Source organism: Entelurus aequoreus, linkage group LG28 (assembly GCF_033978785.1).
Source record: "Entelurus aequoreus isolate RoL-2023_Sb linkage group LG28, RoL_Eaeq_v1.1, whole genome shotgun sequence".
NCBI lineage: Eukaryota > Metazoa > Chordata > Actinopteri > Syngnathiformes > Syngnathidae > Entelurus > Entelurus aequoreus.
Window position 1 is genome coordinate 24,548,437 of NC_084758.1, and position 21,360 is coordinate 24,569,796.

General features: G+C 38.0%; 1 protein-coding gene across 4 annotated transcripts in view; it reads right to left on the bottom strand.

Annotated features, from left to right (window-relative positions):
- enox2 (ecto-NOX disulfide-thiol exchanger 2) overlaps nt 1–21,360 on the bottom strand; it is a 491,895-nt gene that overhangs the window by 389,641 nt on the left and 80,894 nt on the right. For 2 of the 4 annotated variants that reach the window (XM_062039943.1, XM_062039947.1), the window contains exon 2: nt 20,937–21,018. The exons of 1 other annotated variant lie outside the window; for it this stretch is intronic. In XM_062039943.1, the coding sequence (XP_061895927.1) occupies nt 20,937–20,970 (34 nt within the window). In that variant the 5' untranslated portion in view covers nt 20,971–21,018. Of the gene's footprint in view, nt 1–20,936; nt 21,019–21,360 lie in introns of those variants that run through there. One more of the 4 variants, XM_062039946.1, reaches the window with a different exon arrangement.

The following is a 21,360-nucleotide window of genomic DNA, read 5'->3' on the forward strand; positions in this document are numbered from 1 at the left end:
ATACATACATACATACATACATACATACATACATACATACATACATACATACACACACACACACACACTACCGTTCAAAAGTTTGGGGTCACATTGAAATGTCCTTATTTTTGAAGGAAAAGCACTGTACTTTTCAATGAAGATAACTTTAATCTAGTCTTAACTTTAAAGAAATACACTCTATACATTGCTAATGTGGTAAATGACTATTCTAGCTGCAAATGTCTGGTTTTTGGTGCAATATCTACATAGGTGTATAGAGGCCCATTTCCAGCAACTATCACTCCAGTGTTCTAATGGTACAATGTGTTTGCTCATTGGCTCAGAAGGCTAATTGATGATTAGAAAACCCTTGTGCAATCATGTTCACACATCTGAAAACAGTTTAGCTCGTTACAGAAGCTACAAAACTGACCTTCCTTTGAGCAGATTGAGTTTCTGGAGCATCACATTTGTGGGGTCAATTAAACGCTCAAAATGGCCAGAAAAAGAGAACTTTCATCTGAAACTCGACAGTCTATTCTTGTTCTTAGAAATTAAGGCTATTCCACAAAATTGTTTGGGTGACCCCAAACTTTTGAACGGTAGTGTATATATGATAATACAGTGAAAACATGTTAGACACTCCTTATATCATGGACATCGAAAACATCTGGTCTAAGGACATCATAAAATATATTTTTTAACTGCATTATTACCATTTTAGATGTGTAACTGTGTATTGCATTTCCCTTTATAACATTCGTAATATTCACGCAAATGTAAAAAAAGAAAAAAAAAGTAAAAACTGTCAAATAAATGTAAAAGCAAAAATAAAAATAAAAAGTTAAAACTATATTTAAATCTGGCCGCGCAAATGCTGACGACATTAGCACTGATTTTATAGTTCTGGACATAAACATTATTTCAAGCTCGTTTTTAACAAGTTTCAGCACATTTTGGAACGCCCACTTTTAACTTTTAAAAGGAACGATCAAATATGTCTGCCAGATGCATTGTTGCCGGTTGTAGCAACACAACTAGCGTTCATAGAAATATGAGGAACGTATAGACCCCCCAGTCAAACTGACAGGCGCAAAATGGTATGAGAATTTGAAGAGCTAGGGTTTTGGTTTGGATGAAAAAAATGTAAAAGACTCAAGCCAAATGCAAGCCTGAAAATCAGGAGCATCCTTGAGGGGAGAAAGACAGTCGGAACCTGGGAAAAATGGAAAGTAGACCCTGTGCTCAAAAACAAGACAAAAAGAAACTAGGCCGCAACTGTTCTGTTTCCTCTTCTACGGATTTTTTCTTGAAGTTGTTAGAGTAAATGCTGAAAGAGAAGGAGGCAACAAAAGCCATGGAAGAACACAAACATGTTTTTTTTTCTCATATTGTTAAGCATATCGATTTTGAAGTCATCAAGGACCACGGTGACAAAAACAGCCAATTAAGTGATCAAAATAATCGTTGTACACGCCTTTGTTCACACTGTCTATGCGGGGAAATGAGCTGCAGTTCTGTAGATGGCATCACACCAAGAAGGGGCGCCATATCGAGGCTGGCATCGAAAAGGGGGCGTTCCAAGTACAGTTATTGATCTACAAATTGCTCAAAAACTAATTGACATAATAAGAAATGACAGCCAGATTCATTTTCATGAGCGATAAGTACATAAAGAGAGCTTGTTAGTGACATTTCAGCAATCTGGAAGTTATGTGTCCTTTTAGGAGTGACGACTGAGCGATGCTATGTTTGTCGATTTAAAATACAATGCAAAAAATCTGAATAAACATCCCTGGCCTAACGTTGTCGGTAAGTGATGATTACTTAGCAATGTGCTGACATTTTGCTTAATGTTGTAAATGTTGATCGTTTTTAAAATGTTTAAGTGCAAAAAGAGCCATAAAAAGCCAAAGAAAAAATAGTATTCAGGAATGTGATTTAAACCTAACGAAAAAGACTGAAACTAAGCCAGGGATCTGGGGGTTTTGGGGTCCGTCTTATCTTTGTCCATGTGATGTCAGATGAAACAAAAAATTAGCTGTTTGGCCACAATACCCAGCGATATGTTTGGAGGAGAAAAGGTGAGGCCTTTCAATTCCAGGAACACCAGGTCTACCGTCAAGCATGGTGGTGGTGGTATTATGTTCTGGGCCTGTTTTGCTGCCAATGGAACTGGTGCTTCACAGAGAGTAAATGGGACAATGAAAAAGGAGGATTACCTCCAAATTCTTCAGGACAACCTAAAATCATCGGCCCGGAGGTTGGGTCTTGGCCGCAGTTGGGTGTTCCAACAGGACAATGACCCCAAACACACGTCAAAAGTGGTACAGGAATGAATTAAGGTTTTAGAATGGCCTTCCCTAAGTCCTGACTTAAACGTGTAGACAATGCTGAAGAAACAAGTCCATGTCAGAAAACCAACACATTTTGCTGAACTGCACCAATTTTGTCAAGAGGAGTGGTCAAAAATTCAACCAGAAGCCTGTGGATGGCTACCAAAAGCGCCTTATTGCAGTGAAACTTGCCAAGGGACATGTAAGCATATATTAACATTGCTGTATGTATACTTTTGACCCAGCAGATTTGGTCACATTTTAAGTAGACTCATAATAAATTCATAAAAGAACCAAACTTCATTAATGTTTTTTTGTGATGAACAAGTATGTGCTACAATCACTCTATCACAAAAAATAGGAGTTGTTGAAATTATTGGAAACACAAGACAGCCATGACATTATGTTCTTTACAAGTGGATATCAACTTTTGACCACGACTGTACATACCCCATTCATCCAAATGAATCACTATGTCTGTTTCAGTCTCTATGTTATTTAGTCAGTACAATAATTACAACTTGTGTTCACATCCACAGGAACCACATGGGTTAGCGTTCTCTATAAAGTATTTACAATCTTACTAGTGTTCACTTCACAGCCACAGATGGTTCATGTAGTTATTATTTACACATTACTTTGGTTCATTCATGAATTACTTTGGCATTTTTGCTATGATGGCTGACATGAGCATTCCTGGGAAATTCATAAAAATAGTTTTTTATATTTTTACAGAGATAAAAAAAGACGGATTTCCGACTATAGACGGAAAAATTAAATACCTGAGTACTGGCATCTAGACCGGTGGTTCTTAACCTTGTTGGAGGTACCGAACCCCACCAGTTTCATATGCGCATTCACCAAACCCTTCTTTAGTGAAAAAGAAAATGTTTTATTTAAATTTTTTTCAAATTCAAGACAAAGTTATATGTTTTTTTTTACTAGTGCACAAAATGAACCGTGCATGAACATCACCTTGTTCAAAGAACAAAACCAACACAGTGCATGAACTCACAACAAATTACACACCTGCAAGTCAGACGGAAAATTAGAGGGAACATTGTTAGGGGGAATCTATAATACTTAGACTTCTTTTTTATTGTAATTCAAATTTTAACTTTACAGTACAGATACGCCGATAGGGAGAAGTTTTTATTTACCGTACACCAGGGGTGTCCAAACTTTTTCCACTAAAGGCCACACACTGAAAAATCAAAGCAAGCGGGGGCCATTTTGATATTTTTTATTTTAAAAACCAATACAATATATGTATAAAAAAGATACATTTAGGCCTCCACTCAGACTTGATCCCGGGGACCCCAAAAGGTTTTGTTCAAAATAAATATTACAAAGGTGTCATTATTTAGTATTATTATTATTATTATTCAAGGTTTAAATATCTAGATCAACATTAGGTCTATCTGTCAATATAACGCTTTTAAAGATTTAAGTTGTATGCCATTTTTGTCAAGGAAAACCGTGTTTTTTTATGGAAAAAAACACAAAATATGCAATATTTTCCCCCAATAAAATTTTAAAGTGGAATATTTGAGATTATATAATAATTGGAGTCTTAAAAACGTCAACTCATAACAACATTGATTTTAATTCATTATTTTTTTGAGCAATGACACTTAAAAAAAAAAAAAAAGTCCCACTAAAATTATTGGGGATCCAAAAGGGTACTGCTCAGTAAAGTTTAAAAAAATAAATCCAACATTTTTTTAAACTTTTACCACAATAGTCTCAAGATCAACTTCAGATCTATCCGTCAATTATACGTTTTATTGTTGTTTTTGTTTTTTGTTTGTTCGTTTTAGGCCCTTCTTTAAAAAACTTTGTTTTTTAAATGGCAACCAAAAAATATGCAACATTTTCACCCCAAAATATCTCAAAGTGGAATATTTAATGTGAAGTAAATGGAGCCTTGAATAGGTCAATAATTCATAATGACATTGATTTTGATTCATTATTATTTTTCATTGTGTTATTAGAGTCAATAATGCAACATTTTCTTGTTACATTTCACCTGTTTGCTCTTTTATACCACTTTTTATGTTTTTTATTTTTTTTTCATCGTATTTTTAGAATGTGCCGTGGGGCCGTTAAAAAATTACCTGCGGGCCGCACTTTGGACACCCCTGATTTACACGATTGATTGATTGATTGATTGAATGAAACTTTTATTAGTAGATTGCACAGTACAGTACATATTCCGTACTATTGACCACTAAATGGTAACAATTTCAACTTGTTTTTAATTAAGTCGGGTTCCACGTTAATCAATTCATGAGTCTGGTGTGTCTTGACCGCTGCGGCAGAGGCTCTGCCGAACCCCTGAGGCCGACTCACAGAACCCCTGGGGTTCGACTGAACCCAGGTTAAGAACCACTGATCTAGACACTGTCGAACAAAAACCGAAAAATATCCAAGCTTGACTTGGTCAAGAAGTGACGACATAGCATTGTACTAAAACTTTGCTTGACGTTATCAATAAAAAGAAAAATTAAAAAAGTGAAAAGCCAAAAACTAACATAAAATTGTATTGGTACTCGATAAAATTAGAACAACAAAACATCGTGACAAGTGGAGTGTTGTTACAGCTGGAACTAATTGATGCGTTCGTCACAGTCATTTTTTTACTACAGATGTTGATCTGATATCGGAGGACAAAACGTTTGTGGAAGTGGGCTGGAAGCCCTCGGAACGAGTCGTAAACACACAGGATGCAATGTTCAACAAGCCGACCAATCACAGCCTTTATGGTCTGTGTCCCCTAAACTGTGCACCTGCAGAGCAAACAAAGTGTATTCGAGAGTTACAATCTGTGGCCAGTACGGAAATGGTGTGCATGCTAGCAGGTCTCTAGTTCATCATTCACAACTGTTAAAAAAAAAAAAAAGGCCAAACAAAACAAAAAAGCGCATCTTTTTTCTTTTTTAACCATATATTACGGAAAATTCCATTATTTCTAAGTTATGTTAATAGGTGTTGTTTTCCTTGGAACTTTGGAAACAGGTCTTTATTGATAACCAAAAATGTAGTAAAAACATTTTTAAAAATCTATATATTTATATGCTGAGTCACATTTATAGCTCTTACAACCAAGATCTGTAAGATACACTATATTGCCAAAAGTATTTGGCCACCTGCCTTGACTCACATGTGAGCTTGAAGTGCCATCCCATTCCTAACCTATAGGGCTCAATATGATATCGGTCCACCTTTTGCAGCTATTACAGCTTCAACTCTTCTGGGAAGGCTGTCCACAAGGTTGCGGAGTGTGTTTATAGGAATTTTCCACCATTCTTCCAAAAGCGTGTATTGGTGAGGTCACACACTAATGTTGGTCGAGAAGGCCTGGCTCTCAGTCTCCGTTCTAATTCATCCCAAAGATGTTCTATCGGGTTCAGGTCAGGACTCTGTGCAGGCCAGTCAACTTCATCCACACCAGACTCTGTCATCCATGTCTTTATGGACCTTGCTTTGTGCACTGCTGCACAGTCATGTTGGAACCAACCCCACACCATAATTCCAATGCAGTCCAAAATGTACGGTTCTACTAGCAACCTCCAAACCCAGACTGGTCCATCAGATTGCCAGATGGAAAAGCGTGATTCATCACTCCAGAGAAGGCGTCTCCACTGCTCTAGAGTCCAGTTGCGACGTGCTTTATACCACTGCATCCCACGCTTTGCATCGGACTTGGTGATGTATGGCTTAGATGCAGCTGCTCGGCCATGGAAACCCATTCCATGAAGCTCTCTGCGTACTGTACGTGGGCTAATTGGAAGGTCACATGAAGTTTGGAGCTCTGTAGCAACTGACCGTGCAGAAAGTCGGCGACCTCTTTGCACTATGCGCCGACCCCTCTCTGTCAGTTTACGTGGCCTACCACTTGGTGGCTGAGTTGCTGTTGTTCCCAAATTCTCCCATTTTCTTATAATAAAGCCCACAGTTGACTTTGGAATATTTAGGAGCGAGGAAATTTCACGACTGGATTTGTTGCACAGGTGGCATCTTACGACAGTTCCACGCTGGAAATCACTGAAAGCGGCCCATTCTTTCACAAATGTTTGTGGAAACAGTCTCCATGCCTAAGTGCTTGATTTTACACACCTGTGGCCGGGCCAAGTGATTAGGACACCTGATTCTCATCATTTGGATGGGTGGCCAAATACTTTTGGCAATACAGTGTACATTGGTGGAAACTAATAAACGGGTAAATAAATAAAGTAAATAAAAAATCTGCATGTGTTGTGTTATCAAGTCAAGCCACTCTCTTCTGATTTGTAAAAAAAACAACAAGGCACTGGAAATGTATTCTGGACAACCGCTGCTCAATATTCAGTTGTACTTCTGCTTGATCTGAATCCTTAAGTAGCCTCTTTTAATACTCCATGTAGGAAAAAGTGCATCCCATTTGTAACACAATAGCCGAGTCAAGCGGTTTCATGACGTGCACGGCACATTTGCAGCATTTTCACGAGAGGATTCTTCCGCCGCGAATGAAAGCTGAATGTATTCCGTCCATCAGCATCACAAAGACATCATTTTCCATCATTGGAATTTAAATCATCTTGCCCTACTTTCCAGTCTTTAGCTGGGTAGCTAACGTATGCAGTATTGCTTTAGGAATACTGACAATGTTAAACAATTACTAAAACAAGATGGATGTGCACTACTTGGCCGCCGTTTATTCGCCACCCGCTAGTCCGGGGGTCAGCAACCCATGGCTCTTTAGCGCCGCCCTAATGGCTCCCTGGACCTCTTTCAGTGATGCGTGAGAAAGGAAAAAGATGAAGAAAATTATATATTTTCTGTAGGAAAACAAACATGACACAGTATTTGGCAACCGTTTTGTCCTACTAATTTCAGCGATCCTTGAACTCATCATAGTGAAGTGTATGAATTATATTTATATAGCACTTTTTCTCTAGTGACTCAAAGCGCTTTACATAGTGAAACCCAATATCTAAGTTACATTTAAACCAGTGTGGGTGGCACTGGGAGCAGGTGGGTGAAGTGTCTTGCCCAAGGACACAATGGCAGTAACTAGGATGGCGGAAGCGGGGATCGAACCTGCAACCCTCAATTTGCTGGCACGACCACTCTACTAACCGAGCTATACCGCCCCAGTTTGTTTACATTTGTTTCTCCGATGCTGCCACAGAAAGAGGTGTTTTATGCCACTCCTTCTTTGTCTCATTTTGCACACCAAACGTTTTATGCTGTGCGTGAATGCACAAAGGTGAGCTTTGTTGATTTTTTTGATTTGCTGGAATGCTTATCAGGCATATTAAAGGCCTACTGAAACCCACTACTACCGACCACGCAGTCTGATAGTTTATATATCAATGATGAAATCTTAACATTATAACACATGCCAATACGGCCGGGTTAACTTATAAAGTGACATTTTAAATTTGCCGCTAAACTTCCGGTTCGAAACGCCTCTGAGGATGACGTATGCGTGTGACGTAGCCCGGCGAACACGGGTATGCCTTCCACATTGAAGCCGATACGAAAAAGCTCTGTTTTCATTTCATAATTCCACAGTATTCTGGACATCTGTGTTCGTGAATCTGTTTCAATCATGTTCATTGCATTATGGAGAAGGAAGCCAAGCAAGCAAAGAAGAAAGTTGTCGGTGCGAAATGGACGTATTTTTCGAACGTAGTCAGCCACAACAGTACACAGCCGGCGCTTCTTTGTTTACATTCCCGAAAGATGCAGTCAAGATGGAAGAACTCGGATAACAGAGACTCTAACCAGGAGGACTTTTGATTTGGATACACAGACGCCTGTAGAGAACTGGGACAACACAGACTCTTACCAGGATTACTTTGATTTGGATGACAAAGACGCAGACGTGCTACTGTGAGTATGCAGCTTTGGCTTTTTTTTGCGTATGTACGTAACTTTTTTAAAATATATAAGCTTTATGAACCTTGGGTTAGGTGAACGGTCTTTTGGGCTGAGTGATTGTGTGTGTTGATCATGTGTTTGAATTGTATTGGCGTGTTCTATGGAGCTAGGAGCTAGCAGAGGAGCTAGGAGCTAGCATAACACGTACCGTACCGTAAGTGCGCGTCACGTACGTAACTTTTTAAAAATATATAAGCTTTATGAACCTTGGGTTAGGTGAACGGTCTTTTGGGCTGAGTGATTGTGTGTGTTGATCAGGTGTTTGAATTGTATTGGCGTGTTCTATGGAGCTAGGAGCTAGCAGAGGAGCTAGGAGCTAGCATAACAAACACGCAGGTGTTATTATGCAGGATTAATTTGTGGCATATTAAATATAAGCCTGGTTGTGTTGTGGCTAATAGAGTATATATATGTCTTGTGTTTATGTACTGTTGTAGTCATTCCCAGCTGAATATCAGGTACCGTGAGTATGCAGCCTTGGCTGCTAAACATTCAATAACTTGACCGTATGTGCGCGTCACGTACGTAACTTTTTAAAAATATATAAGCTTCATGAACCTTGGGTTAGGTAAACGGTCTTTTGGGCTGAGTGATTGTGTGTGTTGATCAGGTGTTTGAATTGTATTGGCGTGTTCTATGGAGCTAGGAGCTAGCAGAGGAGCTAGGAGCTAGCATAACAAACACGCAGGTGTTTTTATGCAGGATTAATTTGTGGCATATTAAATATAAGCCTGGTTGTGTTGTGGCTAATAGAGTATATATATGTCTTGTGTTTATTTACTGTTGTAGTCATTCCCAGCTGAATATCAGGTCACCCCCGGCTCTCACAGCATCTTCCCTATCTGAATAGCTTCAACTCCCCACTAGTCCTTCACTTGCACTTTACTCATCCACAAATCTTTCATCCTCGCTCAAATTAATGGGGAAATTGTCGCTTTCTCGGTCCGAATCTCTCTCACTTCATGCGGCCAACATTGTAAACAATAGGGAACTTTGCGTATATGTTCAACTGACTACGTCACGCTACTTCCGGTAGGTGCAAGCCTTTTTTTTATCAGATACCAAAAGTTGCAATCTTTGTCGTTGTTCTATACTAAATCCTTTCAGCAAAAATATGGCAATATCGCGAAATGATCAAGTATGACACATAGAATAGATCTGCTATCCCCGTTTAAATAAAAAAAATTCATTTCAGTAGGCCTTTAAAGTACCAATGATTGTCACACACACACTAGATGTGGCAAAATTATTCTCTAAATTTGACCCATCACCCTTGATCACCCCCTGGGAGGTGAGGGGAGCAGTGAGCAGCAGCGGTGGCCGCGCCCAGGAATCCTTTTTGGTGATTTAACCTCCAATTCCAACCCTTGATGCTGAGTGCCAAGCAGGGAGGTAATGGGTCCCATTTTTATAGTCTTTGGTATGACTCGGCCGGGGTTTGAACTCACAACCTACGGATCTCAGGGCGGACACTCTAACCACTAAGCATATTTGGTCAGTGGTAATCAATGCTAACATGTTATTTAGGCTAGCCTAAATGTACATATTGCATCATTATGCCTCGTTTGTAGGTATATTTGAGCTCATTTAATTTATTTTACTTATGTTTTCCGTGTATTCAATTTATATTTTCATGTCTCATGACACATTATCTGTCTGTAATATTGGCTGCATTTCTCATAGTTGTTTGAGTGCCATGTTGTTCCAGACCACAGCATTCAAAGTTCTTCCGCAGGCAGGAATTGAAACTGTCTCTGACAGGAGACTCTGCTAGGCGTTCCCAGGGGGTATAGAAGCCCCCGGACAACATAGCTCCTAGGATCATTGGGACACGCAAACTCCTCTATCACGATAAGGTGGCAGCTCAGAGAGGATTTAACTATATAAAAGCAAACATGTACAAAACAATATGATTTCAAAACAAAGTGTACCAAATTGTTCATTAAAAGTCAGGCTTTTGGCCGCATTGTCCGACAGTCATAAAGTCATCCTCTCATAAAATTATGAATTCATGAGGGTCAGGCAAGTCCTTTTGATCCGATTCAGCTGTAAATAACAATGTATAAATAATAAATGTCAGTGATAATCTGTAAATAATATATAAATAAATGTCAGTGTTTTTTGTAAAAAAAAATAAAAATAAATATATATATATATATATATATATATATATATATATATATATATATATATATATATATATATATATATATATATATATATATATATATATATATATATATATATAGATGACAGTGTTTATCTGTAAATAAAAATATATAAATAATACATGTCAGTGTTCATCTGGAAATAACAATAGATAATAAATATCAGTGTTTATTTGTAAATGACAATATATAAATAATAGATGCCAGTGTTCATCTGTAAATAACAATATATAAATAATACATGTCAGTGTTTATCTGTAAATAACAATATATAAAAAATAAATGTCAGTGTTTATCTGTAAATAACAATATATCAATATTAAATGTCAGTGTTTATCTGTAAATAATTTATACATAATAAATGTCAGTGTTTATCTGTAAATAACAATATATAAATAATACATGTCAGTGTTTATCTGTAAATAACAATATATAAATAATAAATGTCAGTGTTTATCTGTAAATAACAATATATAAATAATACATGTCAGTGTTTATCTGTAAATAACAATATATCAATATTAAATGTCAGTGTTTATCTGTAAATAATTTATACATAATACATGTCAGTGTTTATCTGTAAATAACAATATATAAATAATAAATGTCAGTGTTTATCTGTAAATAACAATATATAAATATTAAATGTCAGTGTTTATCTGTAAATAATATATAAATAATAAATGTCAGTGTTTATCTGTAAATAACAATATATAAATAATACATGTCAGTGTTAATCTGTAAATAATATATACCGTAATTTCCGGACTATAAGCCGCTACTTTTTCCCCTCGTTCTGGTCCCTGCGGCTTATACAAGGGTGCGGCTTATTTACGGCCTGTTCTTCTCCAACACCGACGAAGAGGATTTCGGTGGTTTTAGTACGCAGGAGGAAGACGATGACACAATGATTAAAGACTGACTTTTCATATACCGGTAGGCTGGTTATTTTGATAACGTACAGGCGAGCACTTTGTATTACTTTGCACCGTTGTATTATTTGTACTCTGCACGAATGCTGTTCGCCATGTCAAAGATGTGAAAGTTTGATTGAATGATTGAAAGATTTATTGTTGATAAATGGGACGCTTTGCGTTCCCAAACAGTCATCTCTGTCCCGACAATCCCCTCCGTGGTAGCAGGAACCCCTATATACTACGGTAATTACACATCAAAACCCTGCGGCTTATAGTCGGGTGCGGCTTATATATGGAGCAATCTGTATTTTCCCCTAAATTTAGCTGGTGCGGCTTATAGTCAGGTGCGGCTTATAGTCCGAAAATTACGGTAAATAATACATGTCAGTGTTTATCTGTAAATAACAATATATAAATAATAAATGTCTGTGTTTATCTGTAAATAACAATATATAAATAATAAATGTCAGTGTTTATCTGTAAATAATATATAAATATTAAATGTGATTGTTTCTCACGGCAACGACACTTTGGCTTTAGTGTTAGCTTGTTGGCATTATGTTCACTCAAGTTAAGACTACACAAATGGAGTGTCACGGACTACTTTTACAACATGTAATAAAATAAATCGATAATATTTGATGTTATTTACCTTCGTTCCACGTGTGTACTGCCTCTTTTATTTCACATGTATCCAACAAAGTCAGAGTAGTAAGCAGCTGAGGTCATACTTCTCCGTAAATATCTTTAAAAAGAGTCAGTTCGCTTCTTGTAACTTTGTGTATTGTAAATAAATAATCAACATTTAAGTGCATATAGTTTAAAGACTACAGCTGAGTAAAAACACTGCAAGATAGTTTCTCTGAGCCGTGTTTTTCAGCACAAAGATGCCCCACAAAAATTGCTGCTAGTCAAAAGTTTTCTTTTCGTTCTTCTTTCTCTCCGTTGTCAAGTGTGTTATAATAGAAATTAGTGGTGTTGCATACTATCATGGCGGTCGTTGAGTTTGAATTAAACTTTCCAGGAACGCCCCCAGCACACGGAAAACCGTGAATCATATTCGGTACTATACCGCCCCTAAAAAGTACCGGTCCCGCACCCACGTCGTCATCACGTCATGACATTGCTGGTTTTGCGAGCAGAGGAGCATGTTCGGCAGTGCACAATCACTGAGTACTTACAAGCAGACACAGTGTATAGACAGGAAAGGGAGAACGGACGCATTTTGGCTTAAAAACTAAAGATAAAGGTGAAGTTATAACACTGAAACACCTTCAGGAAGAGGTGCTTTAAGACATGGCTAGCTAGCTAGCAGCGAACATTTATCCGCAGTCTGCAGTGATTTATCTACTTCTAAATCACTAATCCTCGCCTCCATGGCGACAAATAAAGTAAGTTTCTTACAAGTATCATCCCTGCAGGACGAGGAATAGCTAAACATGCTTCACTACACACCGTAGCTCACCGGCGTCACAATGTAAACAAACGCCATTGGTGGATCTACACCTGACATAATGATACCAAGTACAGGAGCGTATCTAGTTGATAACACTATGATTACATCGATATTTTTTAGCATCACAAAATCTTTTTTAGTTTTATTTATTTATTTATATTTTGTGGGGGGGACGGCGTGTCGCAGTTGGGAGAGTGGCCGTGCCAGCAACCTGAAGGTTCCTGGTTCGATCCCCACCTTCTACCAACCTCGTCCCGTCCGTTGTGTCCTTGAGCCAGACACTTCACCCTTGCCCCTGATGGGTCCTGGTTAGCGCCTCGCATGGCAGCTCCCGTTATCAGTGTGTGAATGTGTGTGTGAATGGGTGAATGTGGAAATAGTGTCAAAGCGCTTTGAGTACCGTATTTTCCGCACTATAAGGCGCACCTAAAAACCTCCAATTTTCTCAAAAGCTGACAGTGCGCCTTATAATCCGGTGCACCTTATATATGGACCAATATTGAGCCAAAACAGGTCTCGCAACTACGGTGAGCAGCCGCCCGCTTCATTTTCCCCCGTAGAAGAAGCGGGCGTTGCATGCTGGGATATATGACTGCGCGAGGCGTGCCGTTTCATTTCCATTTGTGTGTTTATGTAAAGACCCCAAAATGGCTCCTATTAAGAGACACGCTGAGACACCCAACTGTTTAATTCGGACACTGAAGAAGAAGAATTCGAGGGTTTCGTGGATGAGGAATAACTTCATAAAGTGAGCTTTACATGTTTATTTTGTGTGTTGTGTGACATTAACGTTTGAGCAACGTTGAGTTATTGATATATTGTTATTGCTCTGCACTATTTCGAGTGTTACTATATTGTGATTGCACGTTTGATTTACCGTAACAGTATCACTGTTTTTTACGTGTTTATTGAATCATGGAAAAGTGCCCCTCCACTATGTGATATAAATGTTGCACTACATGTTATACCTTGCTGTTGTTAAAAGATAAACAAAACACCACGTCACTGACTTTACCTCGGGGAAAATAATAAAACTGCTGTTTATTCATTTTGGGAGTGAACAGAGTTGTCAGAACGCTGGTTTGTAATCTATTAATAAAGTTTGACTGACCTATCTGACTGTTTTGTTGACATTCCCTTTAGCGCAGCTCCATCTAATGGATGCATAACGTAACCCCAGCCTCTACTATAGCGTCTATTCTATGCGCCTTATAATCCGGTGCGCCTTATATATGAACAAAGTTTTAAAATAGGCCATTCATTGAAGGTGCGCCTTATAATCCGGTGCGCCTTATAGTGCGGAAAATACGGTACCTTGAAGGTTTACCGTGTTAATAAACTCAGGAAATATGTCCCTGGACACATGACGACAATGAATATATGACCAAAGTATGATCCTGTATTGGATTAACGCCCAAATTTGTGGTATCATCCAAAACTAATGTAAAGTATCTAAACAACAGAAGAATAAGTGATTATTACATTTTAACAGAAGTGTATATAGAAGCAGATATTAACAGTAAATGAACAAGTAGATTAATAATCCATTTTTACAGCTCGTCCTTAATAATGTAAACAAAATAATAGAATGATAAATGACACAACATGTTACTGCATATGTCAGCAGCTAAATTAGGAGCCTTTGTTTGCTTGCTTATTACTAAAAGACAAGTTGTCTAATATGTTCACTATTTTATTTAAGGACAAACTTGCAATAAGAAACATATGTTTAATGTACCCTAAGATTTTGTGTTAAAATAAAGCCAATAATGACATTTTTTGTGGTCCCCTTTATTTAGAAAAGTATCGAAAAGTATCGAAATACATGTTAGTACCGGTACCAAAATATTGGTATCGGGACAACACTACTGCCTGGTAAAGTCGGGTGTAGAGGCTCCACTGGAGGCTCCCTAAAGACTCTGATTATCAATGGCCTCAGACTAAGCAGGGCCAATGAAGAAGCAAAACAAGGAAGCTTCTGGCTATGGCTCCGATGGAAGGACAAGGCGTGGTAGAGGTAGGGAGACGTCCCTGCCACTGCTCCACCACCCAGATATGGGATTAAAGGAGCCAAACATCTGTGAAGGAAGGCTCCCGGCTGACGACCTTGCAGGCACGGACGGAAGACATGCTTTGTGCGTGCAGCCAATCTTGACTTCTGTTCAATTTCGGTTAGTTACATTGATTAACGATAACGGACGTCCTCACCATCTTTAGACGGATATAAGAACGGTGAGCAGAGGAGGGAAAAGTGACAGGCAGGTAATTAAAGCTGACCCATTGAAGGCAAACAGAGAGGAAAGTCTGCGGTGTAAAAATAAAAAAGCCAGTAGGACGCGAGCAGGGAGGAGGAGAAAGGCCAAGTGTATCAGACGGAGCGCTCATTATCACCAGCATATTGTGCTGCGGAAGAATAATGGCAGAGGACGCGGCCATCTAGCAGCCAGCGACTAAAAAAAAAAAAAGGCCGCCTTTTCCAGCCTCCCTCCTCATTTTTTAAACTGTCACAGAGTGTCGGAAGAGTTTTTTGTCTCTTCTCGAAGCACCAGAGAAGTCCATGCATTGTAGTTTTTCTGTAAGGTGACAATGATCAGTGCAAGGTACCACCCGCTTCTCTACTATTGACACCCAGTGTTGGCGCTAGGAATCTTCAAAATGTCATAAAAGTCATAAAAATGGGGTCCCAAGTACATTTATGGCAGGGGTGTCCAAAGTGCAGCCCGGGGGCCATTTGCGGCCCGCAATAATGTTTTGAACGGCCCCAAGGCACATTCTAAAAATATGATATAAAAAAAAAAAAAGTACAACATAAAAAGTGGTATAAAAGAGTAAACAGGTGAAATGTAACAAGAAAATGTTGCAATGTTTACTCTAATAACACAAAGCTGCCATGCAGGCTGTTTCTTTCTTTAAAACATAATAATGAATCAAAATCAATAATAATAATAATAATGAATTGCATTTGTTACGCACTTTACATTTGTTAAAATCTCAAAGTGCTACAAAGTATTAAAAATAAAAATAGAAAGTAAGAATATATAATAAAAAATTTAAATAGAAATGAATCATGACACACACTAGATAAAACAGAAACATAGATAAAGTAGAAACAAGAGCCTGAAAGCACTGGATAAAAAAAACAGATAAGCAAGCAGTGCATTTAAAAACAAGAAGGCAGAGAAATTAGATCAAAGCTGTGCTAAAAAGGTGGGTTTTTAGTCCCTTCTTAAAATGGTCGACCGACTGTGGTGCTCTAAGATGGTCGGGGAGAGCGTTCCAAAGTTCGGGAGCGGTCGAGCAGAAAGCCCGGCGGCCCATAGATTGTAACTTTGTCCTGATGGGTTTGAGGAGGTTAGTGTTTGAGGAGCGGAGGCTGCGGGTAGGGGGTTGAGGGGAAACTAGGTCCATGAGGTAGTTTAGTTTAGTTTAGTCTTTATTTGAAGGGACAATGTACAGAAACATTAAGCTCAAAGACAGATATGTTCTGTACCAGATTATAGCTAAATAGCTAATTTCCATCTGCAGTCCCTGGCTACCTAAATTAAAGGGATACAAAAATCATGCAATAAAATTATGACAATAAAATCATACACAAGTATTAAGAAAAAAGTCATAAAATGCCCTTTCTTGGACACATACTTAATATACAATACAACCACACCTCATTTACATCATCACACAGACAATACATGCTTTTGTTCACATCTGTCATCATTTGTAAAAACAACCTTGATTTTAACACACACACCTCACAATTTACAATAAAAATGCTCTCATGGATAAATATAATACACATTAGGTTGATGTGTCAAACATAATGCCCATCTTAGTGACCGTGTGAGCAGCTTTGATTGCTCCAAAGCCACTTTTTAACTTCAATTGTGAATGAAGAGTAATCTGTTAGACTTTTCAAGTTTGTTGTGAGGTCGTAGGAGGGGGCGTCGCCGTAGATGCATTGGTGAGTGAGCAGGTTGATCTTAAATTGGGTCTGGGATGCAATAGGGAGCCAGTGGAGTGATTTGAGGATAGGTGTGATATGATCACGCTTGCGCACTCTCGTCAGGATCCTCGCTGCGCTGTTTTGAATGTACTGGAGCTTTTTGATGCTCTTTTTGGGGACCCTGACGAGGAGTGCGTTGCAGTAATCAAGCCTGGAGGAGATGAAGGCATGGACGAGAAATCAACATCATTATGAATTATTGACCTATTCAAGGCTCCAATTATGTCACATTAAATATTCCACTTTGAGGTATTTTTTGGGGGAAAATGTTGCATATTTTGTTTGCCATATAAAAAACTGAGCTGTTTTGTTTTTTTAAAAGAAGGGCCTGAAACAAACAAACAAAAAACACAAACAACAATTAAAAGTATAATTGACGGATAGAACTGAAGCTGATCTCGAGATTATTGTGTTAAAAGTAAACAGTATAAAACATTTATAATATATTTTTTAACACTTTGATGTTAAATAATTTTAGTGGGATTTTTTTTTTTGTGTGTGTCATTACTCAAAAATAATAATGAATTAAAATCAATGTTGTTATGAGTTATTGACCTTTGTAAGGCTCCAATTATTGTTTAATCTCAAATATTCCACTTTAAAATTTCATTGGGGGAAAATATTGCATATTTGGTGTTTTTTCCATAAAAAAACAGGGTTTTCTTTGACAAAAAGGGCATACAACTTAAATGTTTAAAAACGTTATATTGACGGATAGACCTAATGTTGATCTAGAGATTTAAACTTTCAATAATAATAATAATACTAGATAATGACACTTTTTTTTTTGTTTTTTTTTGACCAAAACCATTTTAGTTCACCGGGATCAAGCCTGAGTGGAGGCCTACATGTATATTTGTTTATATATTTATTGTATTGGTTTTTAAAATAAAAAAATATCAAAATGGCCCCCCGCTTGCTTTGATTTTTCAGTGTGCGGCCCTCAGTGGAAAAAGTTTGGACACCCCTGATTTATGGGGTGCCACTTTTTTGCAAGCGTTTTGAAAACAAATGATAAATGTATGCATTAGCCTGTTATATCTCACATTCTATATTGTGTTTTGGAAAAAGGTTGTCATAAACGTTACTTAATTCATTAAAAAAATAACACAAAAGAAAACAAATGCAGTATTTGTGATCGATAAAACTTTCGGCGAATCAAAATTGAAGGAACTTTACCGGAAAGTGTATTACTTTGAAGTCGACCGATAATAAATAATGAATAATTTGACCCGGCAAATATACCGTATTTTCCGGACCATAGGGCGCACCGGATTATAAGGCGCACTGCCCATGAATGCCATCCATCCATCCATTTTCTACCGCTTGGTCTATTTTTAATCTGTTTTCATATATTAGGTGCACCGGATTATAGGGCGCATTAAAGTAGTCATATTATTATTTATTATTTATAAATGTAAAACACTTCCTTGTGGTCTACATCAGTGTTTTTCAACCACTGTGCCGCGGGAAATTTTGCAACTTCACCTAATTGGTCCCCAAAAATATTTTTTTGCAAACCAATAATTATAATCTGCAAATAATGTGCCGTTGTCGAGTGTCTGTGCTGTATAGAGCTCGGCAGGTTAACCATGTAATACTCCATGTCAGTAGGTGGCAGCAGGTAGTTCATTGCTTTGTAGAAGTCGGAACGCGTCGAGGATGGTTTGTCGTGATCCCAATATGCAGAGCACAGCGGGAGACGGCGTGCAGGTAAAATGGTATGCAATGATTAAACCAAAAATTAACAAAAGGGAAAGGAAAAGGCACTGAAGCTTAGGGATGGCTATGCAAAACGAAAGTAAAACTGAACTTGCGACAAGGTAAACAAAAACAGAATGCTGGACGACAGCAAAGACTTACAGCGTGTGGAGCGGAGACCTGAGCCGAGGATGTCGTTGTGGCTTGTGCAGCCCTTTGAAACACTTGTGATTTAGGGCTATATAAGTAAACTTTAATTGATTGATTGATTGGTAATATCGGAACAAATCTGGAACAAAGAATTCCAAATGTAGATGATGGGTCAGGTGAGGACTTGAGTGAGCTCATAGACAAAAATCCCAATTCGATGTTTCTTAAGAATGTGACAAAAGAAGAAATAATCAAAATTGTAAAAAAAATTGTAAATCCAAGACCACAACAGACTGTCATGGAATAGATATGGTAACGATAAAAAAGGTTATAGAAGAAATTTCCGAACCTCTGACATATCAGCAACCTATCATTTCTAACCGGCAAATTGCCAGACAAAATGAAAATTGCGAAAGACGTACCAATTTATAAGAATGGAGACATCCACCAGTTTACAAACTACAGACCTGTTTCTCTACTTCCACAATTCTCCAAAATCATGGAAAAACTATTCAATACCCGATCACATAATGTACATTTATCAACAAAAGTGGAACGCTCGTGGAGAACCAATATGGATTCAGAGCAAATATCTCAACATCGATAGCATTAATCAAAATAACAGAGCAAATTACCAATGCAATAGATGGTAAAGAATGTGCGGCCGCAGTATTCATGGACTTAACAAAAGCATTTGACACAATTAATCATGATATTTTAATAAAAACATTTGAACGATATGGCATCAGAGGGTTGGGTATGAAGCTATTTAACCAACAGGAAGCAATATGTGAAGATGGGTGAAAATATGTCAACACAGCTAGATATATCTTGTGGTGTACCCCAGGGATCAATGCTGGGACCAAGATTGTTTAATCTTTATATAAACGACATTTGTAAAGTTACAAAGGACTTAAAGTTAGTTTTATTTGCTTAACTGCTTTCTGTTCAGTAGAGAACACACAGAAGACAATACACATAATAACACAAGAAATGAACAAATTAAAAAGATGGTTTGACAAAAACAGACTTTCTTTGAATCCCAGTAAAACTAAAATAATGCTATTTGGTAACAGTAGAAGAGAGCATCATACACAAATACAAATAAACGGAGTAGATCTTGAAAGGGTAAAAGAAACCAGATTTTTGGGAGTATTAATAGATGATCAAATGAACTGGAAAAGGGAGAACGGACGCAATTTGGCTTAAAAAGTAAAGATAAATGTGAAGTTATAACACTGAAACACCCTCAGGAAGAGGTGCTTTAAGACATGGCTAGCTAGCTAGCGGCTAAATTCCATCTGAAGTCTGCAGTGTTTTAGCTACTTCTAAATCACTAATCCTGGTCTCCATGGTGACAAATAAAGTATGTTTCTTACAAGTATCATCCCTGCAGGACGAGGAATAGCTAAACATGCTTCACTACACACCGTAGCTCACCGGCATCAAAATGTAAACAAACGCCATTGGTGGATCTACACCTAACATCCACTGTAATGATATCAAGTACAGGCACGTATCTAGTCGATACTACTATGATTACGTCAATATTTTTTTGGCATCACAACATCTTTCATTTTTTTAAATGTATATCATGTTTATGAACTCAGGAAATATGTCCCTGGACACATGAGGACTTTGAATATGACCAATGTATGATCCTGTAACTACTTGGTATCGGAATGATACCTAAATTTCATCCAAAACTAATGTAAAGTATCAAACAACAGAAGAATAAGTGATTATTACATTTTAACAGAAGTGTAGATAGAACATGTTAAAAGAGAAAGTAAGCAGATATTAATAGTAAAGGAACAAGTAGATTGATAATTAATGTTCTACCACTTGTCCTTAATAATGTTGACAAAATAATAGGTAGATAAATGACATAAAATATTACTGCATATGTCAGCAGACTAAATTAGGAGTCTTTGTTTGCTTACTTACTACTAAAAGACAAGTTGTCTTGTATGTTCACTATTTTATTTAAGGACTTAACTGCAATAAGAAACATATGTTTAATGTACCCTAAGATGTTTTGTTAAAATAAAGCCAATAATGCAATTTTTTGTGGTCCCCTTTATTAAGAAAAATACCGAAAAGTATAGAAATTTTTTTAGTACGGTACCAAAATATTGGTATTGTTAAAACACTAATCGAAATACATTTTGGCACCTGTACCGATACCAATATTGGGACGACACTCTTCCAGATTATTCCCATTATGTCAACATGGCGGTCCCGACGCCCATGAAAAGAGTGCAATCTTCAGTCACAGCTAACATCCAGGCCTCCTACCTGTGACTCTGCTGGCTCTGTAGTCGGTGTACATGGCAGACGCGCAGCCGTCTTGTTTGAATCCCGCCCCTTTGGCTTGTTTCTGGAAAGAAAACAAATATCTGATGTTTGCCGTTTGTTCAGCCCACGCAAGACGCCAACAAGACGCCGCAACACGACGTAGGAATGCGCAGCCCGAGAGCCGTCCAAGGACGCTCGACTGTCACGATAAAAAAATCACTTTTGTGGTGCATAGCGAGAGGAGACAAAAGCAGAATTTAATTCCTCGGCTCCTCCAAGAGGCTCGACCTCCCTTGCTTTGTGAGGCGGAAGCTCACCCGAGTCAGGAGGGCTCTGAGGCCCCCATTGACGGCGCTATTAGCACTCTGAGCCGGGGTGAAGGGGAAAATACAAAACTGTCTGGCACAAGAACACCGTCATGCAT